This window comes from Berghia stephanieae, chromosome 11, assembly GCF_034508935.2.
Source record: "Berghia stephanieae isolate SIO BIC M18660-M18661 chromosome 11, UCSD_Bste_1.3, whole genome shotgun sequence".
NCBI classification, from domain to species: domain Eukaryota; kingdom Metazoa; phylum Mollusca; class Gastropoda; order Nudibranchia; family Aeolidiidae; genus Berghia; species Berghia stephanieae.
Genome location: NC_088370.1, coordinates 26829855 through 26839854, shown reverse-complemented (window position 1 = coordinate 26839854; position 10000 = coordinate 26829855). Strand labels below are relative to the sequence as shown.

Sequence of the window (10000 nt, the reverse complement as noted above, 5' to 3'; positions counted from 1 at the left end):
ACACATAGTGACACCGAATCCAATGTAGGCCACCACCACCAGTAAATAGTAGGGGACAAAATGGTCAATACGGTTTTACTTTCAATACCGCCTTGCACTGAATCATAAACACACTACACACACACATACACAAAACAGAAACACACTCATATAAACACAGGCACACACACACACTACACACATACACAAAACAGAAACACACTCATATAAACACAGGCACACACACACACACACACACACTACACACATACACAAAACAGAAACACACTCATATAAACACAGGCACACACACACACACACTACACACATACACAAAACAGAAACACACTCATATAAACACAGGCACACACACACACACACACTACACACATACACAAAACAGAAACACACTCATATAAATACTCGCACATGCTCACACACACACACACACACACACTACACACATACACAAAACAGAAACACACTCATATAAACACAGGCACAAACACACACACTACACACATACACAAAACAGAAACACACTCATATAAACACTCGCACACGCTCACACACACACACACACACACTACACACAACACATACACAAAACAGAAACACACTCATATAAACACTCGCACATGCTCACACACACACACACACACACACACAAAGTTCAATACATTTGTAGTGCGAGCACCATTTGGCCACAAACACCCTGAAGATGACAACAAACAAGAAACAGTTCTGTTAAAATGATATAATAGGGAATGAGATTAGCGGAAGAGTAGCGACCCTTGATTGGACGTCACCCATAGTCTGTGACGTCACCGGGGGACAAGTTATTAGAGAAATAACGTCCGGGGGAAAAGTTATTATAACTTTTCCGCCGGTGACGTCAAAGACTATGGGTGACGTCCAATCAAGGGACGCTACTCTTCCGCTAATTTTCATTCCCAATATAATGACACTTTTCAAATGTTTTAATAATATTACCGCTCTTATGGATTAAAGTTTAACACTTTTATCTCATGTATGTTTTTATATATAATATATATAATATACGGTTGAGGGGAGTTAGCTGGATATATATATATAATGAAAATAAAATATAAATGTATTCACTCACATATATGGCCGAAGCACATGTTTCTGTGGCTTCCACCCACGTCTTCAGTCGGGTACTATGTCCGTAGAAATATATATATATATATATATATAAAATATATATATATATATATATATATATATATATATATATATATATATATTCATACATACACATATATATACACACACACACACACACACATTTTACGCAAGCTTGTTATTTAGTCATTTTCATATGGCTTACGTTGAGACAAAGTAAAAGTGAAAGTGTTCATTAATAAGTGGAAAACAAAAACCCCAATAAGCTACCCGTAGTTTGCAACTACGAAAGATACTGTAATTCGTTTCGTTTCTTTTGCTTCGAACTTTCAATTTTACAATTTCAATTCTGCTGTGTAGTGGTGCCTCTGATAAGATTGGAATGACGCGACGTTGTGTGTATCTAGGTCGAGATGACGGCGTAAATTAAATAATAATTGATGAATTATTCATTCCTAATAAAATAAATTGTCCTCTATATTCGACTATGTAGTCTTGTGCTATATATGACACTCGCTTTCGGGTCAGAAGGTCCTGGGTTCGAGCCTCGCTCGGCGCATAGTTGAGTCATTGGAAAAGGCCCTTTATTCACATTCTCTCACCGTACTCAGGTTTAAAATGAGTACCTGGCCGTTAACAGCGTTGTTTCTGTCCGAAAAAATTATAATATCGCCTTACAGGCGTCATGTCTTGTCCTAAATGTTAAATGTTGCTGTTGGCCAGGGACCCCTTGGAAAGTGCTTTTGAGCACGTTTAGTGGATATTGCTCTATATAAAAGCTCAATTTTTTTTAATAAAGGAAAGACTTCCGTAGTTTCAAAGCACGCACAAAGAGGGGATTTTAAAAAAAAATATCGCAGGGAGACCGCAAAGAGGCCCTCCCCCATCCTCCTCTTTATTATCGGGGCGACCCCCCCCCCCCTCCCGAACCCCTCTTCAACCCTAACTAAATATACTATACTATGATAAAACAACAATGTTTGGGCGAAAAGATTAAGTAGCTGAAAATATAATAAAACTGCTGTGCAACTACTGAAGTCCTCCCCTTATTGATTTTTTTGTAAAAATGTTGCACGAGTTATAGGTGAAAGTCGAAGATTGAATAAACTTTTAAAATGTGTATTGTTCCCCTTATGAAACTATTACACTGTATTTGAAGTTTCTATCGCGTTCGGTTTCTGATCAACGTGCACTGATTTGCAGGTCTGATAACCCAAATTGTTATGGTATCATTGTTGTAATGGAAATACTCTCAAACCGACGTTTAAGTATTGTCCATGACAACAATGGTAAATCAAGCCCATAAGAGTGTTATATTATCAGACCTGAGCGACATAGTTTCTGACCAATAACTCCGACCCCTCACAGGCCATCCCTCTCTCTCTCTCTCTCTCTCTCTCTCTCTCTCTCTCTCTCTCTCTCTCTCTCTCATTCTGCCCCCTCCTCTCCCCCCCTCCTCTCTCTCTCTCTCTCTCTCTCTCTCTCTCTCTCTCTATCTATCTATCTATCTATCTCTCATTCTCCCCCCCCCTCCTCTCTCCCTCTCCCCCCTCTCTCTCGCTCTCTCTCTCTCTCCCTTACTCTCTTTCTCTCCGTCTCTCTCTCCCCCTCTCTCCCTCTCTCTCCCTCTTTCTCTCCACCCACCCCGCCTTCTCTTTCTTTCCCCCTCTCTCTCTCTCTCTCTCTCTCTCTCTCTCTCTCTCTCTCTCTCTCTCTCTCTCTCCATTTTTCCTCTTTTTTTCTTTTTCTTTTACTTCTGTTTGCTGGGAATTTTTCCGGGTTTTGTGTGCGTGCGTGTAAAGGATAAGATCGTTTTAATAGATAGAATGAAGTTGACGTCACTCAGGTCTTTGTTATTGCTTTTTGCCATCCGCGTTTATGAGTAATTCTCACTAAACTGTATTAACCAGACTATAAATGTTCAACGATACACAGAGTTTTGTGCGTTGGTCCGTTATACTTCCGGATGGCAATGTTGTGAGTTTCTTAGCCAAGCGCATACTATCTATAAGTTGCATAACACCAGCGCCGGTGGTCATCGTGCCCTTTGTGGAAGTTGAATGAAAGGCTGGATATCCGACTCCACTGACCAGTCTCTTCAGAACCCTTCACTGCCCACTTGACTGACCATTGACACAGATAGCAGGCGGAAGGTTATCTATAAGTGTATAATCCTGAATTGTCCAATCGCAATGTGCAATAAATATTATTTGTGTCACTGCCGAGTGGTCAAGCTCCACGGGAAATAGTCACCGAGGGACAGTCATTAAGTATGTGGAATCAGAGGGGAAAGACCATCGCCTTCATAAACTTATAGATAGAATGCGCTTGGTCAAGGAGTTCACAACATTGCCATCCGGAAGTATAACGGACCAACACACAAACTCTGTGTAACCATGAACTTTTATAGTCTGGTTAATACAGTTTAGTGAGAACAACTCACAAACGCGGATGGCAAAAACAATAACAAAGGCCTGAGTGACGTCATCTTCGAACTATCTATAGATAGTTCGATGATGACGTCACGCATGTCTTTGTTATTGTAGTGTTATACATTGTTAATATGTTGTGTTGCGAGCTTTAGTAACATTTTGTTATTTATTGTTATTTTGCAGTTGTTACCCTAAAAGTAATTTTGTCAACTGAATAAAGTTACAGTGGTGACCCCGACGTCAGGATTGAACACAGCCTTCCTTCAACATGCCAAGCAATCAGGATACCCATGAAGCCAACGCCGTGTCCATCAAACTACCAACCTTTTGGCCCCAAAGAGCTCAAATTTGGTTCGTTCAGGCCGAGGCACAATTCACAATTAAAGGAATCGCAGCTGACGTAACTAAATACAGTTATGTCACAGCATCCCTCGACCAAGACACTGCCACCAGAGTTCTCGACATCCTGACCAACCCACCAAGCACTAACAAATATGAAACCCTCAAACAAAGACTCATAGACAATTACAAACTTTCTGAAAGAGAAGCCGCATATCGCATCTTAGACATTGGTGGTCTGGGTGATTCCAAACCAAGCGAACTATTGGACAAAATGCTTGCCATAGTCCCTCCAGGACAAGAACCAGGATTCCTTTTTAAGGAAGTTTTTCTACGCCAACTACCAGCAGAAGTCCAATCCTTGGTAACTCAACAGGATTATCCGACCCTCCGGGACCTGGCCAAAGCGGCAGACAAACACTTTATGTCCACCGGAGCTACCATTAATGCAACAATGAAAGGAGGCAAACACAACAAACGAGATGGACCACGCCATCAACACAGTAAGACACCCGACCCGGATTTGTGTTGGTACCACCAAAAATTCGGCAAACAGGCTACAAAATGCACCACTCCTTGCAAATTTTCGGAAAACTGGACAGCCGGCCACCTATAAGCAATATGGTGGCCGGCTCCAAGGACAACCTTCTGTTTGCATATGATAAACAATCTGGCCGCAACTTTCTGATCGATACAGGAGCTGAGATCAATGTGTTACTGGCTTCAACAAACGACCTTCGCCGCGGACAACACGGGTTCCCGTTAGCAGCCGCCAATTGTACACTCATCAAATCATATGGACAACGTAAACTGTCCTTACACATAGGATCACACCAGTGTGAATGGACATTTACACTGGCAGCCGTCAACAGACCAATTTTGGGGGCAGATTTCCTTCGGGCTCATTCACTACTCGTCGATCTGAAGGGCAATCGCCTAATGCATGCGGCACCTATGCTTCAGTCTCACTCATGACTTCACAGCATACAGCCCCACACATCTCAATCATCACAACTGACGATGAGAATCAGTTCACTCAGCTGTTATCTACACGGCCAGCACTCACTTCGCCCACGTTTTCATGTCCCACAACAAAGCATTCTGTGGAACACCATATAACCACAACGGGCCCTCCGGTACACTCAAAAGCACACCGTCTGGCACCAGACAAACTAGCAGTAGCAAAATCGGAGTTTGACAACATGGAGGCTCTAGGAATCGTACGTCGTTCCAACAGTCCGTGGGCATCGCCTCTACATGTGGCACCTAAACCCAACGGAGGTTGGAGACCATGTGGAGACTACCGCAGGTTAAACGGTTCTACTACTCCAGATCGCTACCCGATTCCTCACATACAAGACCTCTCAGCAAGACTATCAGGTTGCAAAATCTTCTCAAAAGTCGACCTCATTCGCGGTTACCATCAGATCCCAGTCCACGAGCAGGACATCTCCAAGACAGCAATCATAACCCCATTTGGCCTCTATGAATTCCTCCGGATGCCCTTTGGGTTAAAAAAACGCTGCACAGACTTTCCAGAGACTGATGGACACAGTTTGTCAGGGTTTGGACTTCACATTTGTTTACCTTGATGACATCCTCATAGCTAGCAAAAATGCAGAAGAACACAAAAAACACTTGAATGCCCTTTTTGATAGGCTAGAGAAATATGGATTAGTGGTGAATTCAGACAAGTGCATTTTAGGGGTGAAAGAGATTGATTTCCTTGGACACAGGATCAGTTGTCACGGAGCAACTCCTCTTCCAGCGAAAGTGGAGGCAATTCGCTCATTCCCCACCCCTACAACAACATCAGGCCTACAGGAATTTGTTGGCATGGTCAATTTCTACCACCGTTTCGTGCCAGCAGCAGCTCAACTAATGCAACCACTTTACAAGGCATTGGCCGGTCAAACAAAAAAATCTGCACCCCTTCAATGGACAAATACCCTACAACACGCTTTCAAGTCAACAAAAGAAGCCTTGGCCCAAGCAACTATGTTGTCCCACCCGCAGACATCAGCTCCTACTTCACTGACAGTAGACGCTTCTGATATAGCGATGGGGGAGTACTAGAACAAAACATTGACGGCCAATGGAAACCTCTCGCCTTTTTCAGCCGCCAGCTTCGTCCTCCGGAACAGAAATACAGCGCTTTTGATCGGGAGCTCCTGGCTGTCCACTGTGGCGTTCGGCATTTCCGTTACTTCTTGGAAGGACGAATATTCACCATTTTCACGGATCATAAACCACTAACATTTGCAATGAACAAGGTTTCAGAACCATGGTCCGCACGCCAACAACGACAACTATCTGCCATCTCAGAATTCTCAACTGATATCCAACACATATCAGGAAAAGACAATCCAGTAGCTGATGCGTTGTCAAGAACAACAGTAGAACACGACACCTCAGACGACTTCGGTCTCAGTGCGATTTCTGAGGGAATAGATTATGAGGCCATGGCAACAGCTCAATTGAATGATGAGGAGATCCAATCACACGCACCTCAGAAACATCCCTGCAACTGAAAGACATTTCTTACGGGACTAATGGCACTACAGTTCTCTGTGACATATCGACCGGAAGAGCACGGCCAGTGGTTCCCAAATCATGGCAACGAAAGATGTTCGACGCCATCCATGGTCTTTCACATCCAGGAATCAGAGCTACCCGCCGACTCATTTCACAGAAAATGGTATGGAAAGGAATGACCAAACAGATCAATGCATGGGCAAAGACCTGCACATCATGCCAAAGGGCAAAAGTACACAGACACACGAGGGCGCCCCTGGGAGAATATGAAAAACCCAGCGGACGTTTCAGCCATGTCAACATCGATTTGGTTGGACCACTGCCCCCCTCACGTGGTTATACATATCTGCTTACGATGGTGGACAGATTTACCAGATGGCCTGAAGAAATACCCATTACCAGTACTGACACAGAAGAAATAGCACGAGCATTCATCGCACACTGGGTTGCTAGATTCGGAGTACCAGAGAACATTTCATCAGACCGAGGACCACAGTTCACTTCACAGTTGTGGTCAAACGTGTGCACACTCCTTGGTACTCAAATCAAACAAACAACAGCTTACCATCCCCAAGCAAATGGATTGGTTGAACGTTTCCACCGCCGCATGAAGGAAGCCGTTCGAGCGAAACTAGAAGGACCAAACTGGATTGATCAACTTCCCTGGGTGATGTTAGGTATACGTACCGCCCCAAAAGAAGACCTCGATACCTCGTCGGCAGAACTCGTATATGGGGCACCTATTACAGTACCTGGAGACTTTGTTCCTGGTCCGGATCCCAACACCAATACTCCTGAAATGTTGAAAAACCTCCGTGAGAAAGTGGGTCAACTTCGTCCAGTTCCTCCGTCCACGCATAAAAAAGCAACAAGCTTCGTACCACGGGACATCAGCAAAGCTAAATACGTGTTCATACGTCATGATGGACATCGAAGACCACTCCAGGCTCCGTACACAGGACCGTATAGAGTTCTAGAAACCGGTGACAAAGTTTTCAAACTACAAGTAGGAAACAAAGAAGACTCAGTCTCAATCGACAGACTAAAACCCGCACACTGTGACATTGATCAACCTGTTCAGGTACATGAACCACCACGAACGGGAAGACCGAAGAAAGCACAGAACACGGGAGAGAGTAAAACGGGTGCAACCAATCAGGAGAAACGTATGATCTTTCCTGATGAGGACACGTTGCAGACCGAATCCAAACGCACTGAAAGGGGACGATTATCCAAACCCCCTGATCGGCTGGATTTATGACAAATGAACAAAAGCTCTGGCGGGAGCTATGTAGTGTTATACATTGTTCATATGTTGTGTTGCGAGCTTTAGTAACATTTTGTTATTTATTGTTATTTTGCAGTTGTTACCCTAAAAGTAATTCTGTCAACTGAATAAAGTTACATTATTGTTTTTTGCCATACGCGTTTATGAGTACTTCTAACTAAACTGTATTAACCAGACTATAAACCTTCAAGGTAACACACAGTTTTGTGTGTTGGCCAGTTTTACTTCCGGATGGCAACGTTGTGAACTTCTTAGCCAAGTGCCTTCTATCTAAAACCTGACACTGCCCCCCCCCCCCCCCCAAAAAAAAAAAAAAATAAATAAAATAATAATGATACATCAAAAGGCCAGTCTTTTGCCACAAAAGAAAACAAATCGTGAGTTGTATTCAATAGTTCAACCAATGAAATAACTTGTTTCCTTGAGCTCTACTAACGACAACTCACTAGACGCTACACAAACCTAAAAAATGACGTCAAACTGCCAGTCCTAGAGGGTTCTAGTGTCAGGCGATATGTTAACGATGGTTATAGCCTGACACTGAAACCCAAAAGGACTGGCAGTTTGACGTCATTATTTGATTTTTGCACCGCCTAGTGAGTTGTCGTTAGTAGAGCTCATGGAAACAAGTTATTTCATTGGTTGAACTATTGAATACAGCTCACGATTTGTTTTCTTTTGTGGCAAAAGACTGGCATTTTGACGTCATTTTTTTAACAGTATCAGGCCATAACTTTACGAAGGCCACGCTGATACTGACCAAAAAATGACATCAAAATGCCAGTCTTTTGCCACACAAAAAAAAAAATCGTGAGTTGTATTCAATAGTTCAACCAATGAAATAACTTGTTTCCATGAGCTCTACTAACGACAACTCACTAAGCGGTGCAAAAACCAAATAATTACGCCAAACTGCCAGTCCTTTTGGATTTCAGTATCAGGCTATAACATAACGATGTCTACGCACTAACCAAAAAAAAAATGACGTCAAAAGACAAGTTTTTGACCACAAAAGAAAAGAAATCGTGAGTTGTATTCAATAGTTAAACCAATGAAATCACTCGTTTCCTTGAGCTCTACTAACAACACCTCATAAGACGCTGCCCTAAAACCTAAAAAAAGATTATGTCAAACTATAAGTCTTAGTGTGTTCCAGTGTCAAGCTATAGATAGTATGCAGATGGCGTCACTCAGGCCTTTGTTATTGTTTTTGCCATCCGCGTTTGTGAGTTGTTCTCACTAAACGGTATTAACCAGACTATAAAAGTTCATGGTTACACAGAGTTTGTGTGTTGGTCCGTTATACTTCCGGATGGCAATGTTGTGAACTCCTTGGCCAAGCGCATTCTGCAGACAACTGAGGGACAGAATTATTAAGAAACATATTCCCCCAAATGGTAAACATTTCATCATTATTTTGATTTTAGAATCCTTTTGGTGACTCAGAATCACCCTGGCAGAGGGTTAGTGGGAGAGAATGGGTTTAACATATTTACATTGACCGCTGTAATAAGTGTTTAAATCCGGTACGTAACACGAGATTGAGAGTCAACTCTCTCACATTCAACTCCGAATGACCTTTTGATGGTATGCTTGCTTTTAAAGAAAAACACTCACCATTTCTGTTCGCCGGATCAATCGAAACAACACACAAAACTATAATCAGACTATAAACGTTTAAGGTTACGTTACACGTAGTTCTAAGTGTATTTGATTTATAGATAGCATGCACTTGGCTAAGAAGCTCACAACATTGTCATCCGGAAGTACAACGGACCAACACACAAAACTATGTGTAACCTTGAACGTATATTGTCTGGTTAATACAGTTTAGTGAGAATTACTCATGAACGCGGATGGCAAAAAGCAATACCAAAGACCTGAGTGACGTCATCATCATACTATCTATAAGTTTACGAAGGCTACCGTCATTATCAGGCTATGGGTTTACAAAGGCTACGGTCAGTATCAGGCTATGATTTTACGAAGCCTATGGTCATATTCTGATAAATCAATTTTCCCCCGCTTTGGTCAGACAATTTATAGATGGACAGAAATACGCTTCAACAGTCATGACGTCACTTCCCACGTAATGACGCGTGGTAACTTAATAACTGGCTCTAAACTATCTGAACAATGACGGACGCCATTATGAAATATTTCTCCGACGAGCATAAAAGTGTATCCAGAGGAGAAAAACATTATAAATACGATCATGTTTTGACTTTTATATATTCTGATCACATGACATATGAAAAGTTCTAGCCAGCATGAAGAATAA

At 42.5% G+C, this 10000-nt stretch overlaps 1 protein-coding gene across 1 annotated transcript; it reads left to right on the top strand.

Annotated features, from left to right (window-relative positions):
- The first annotated feature begins 3825 nt into the window (after positions 1 to 3825).
- Positions 3826 to 4512, top strand: LOC144956376 (uncharacterized). Its single transcript, XM_078886873.1, has one exon. It carries the CDS (start codon positions 3826 to 3828, stop codon positions 4510 to 4512), a length of 687 nt encoding a protein of 228 aa, XP_078742999.1.
- The last annotated feature ends 5488 nt before the right edge of the window (positions 4513 to 10000 follow it).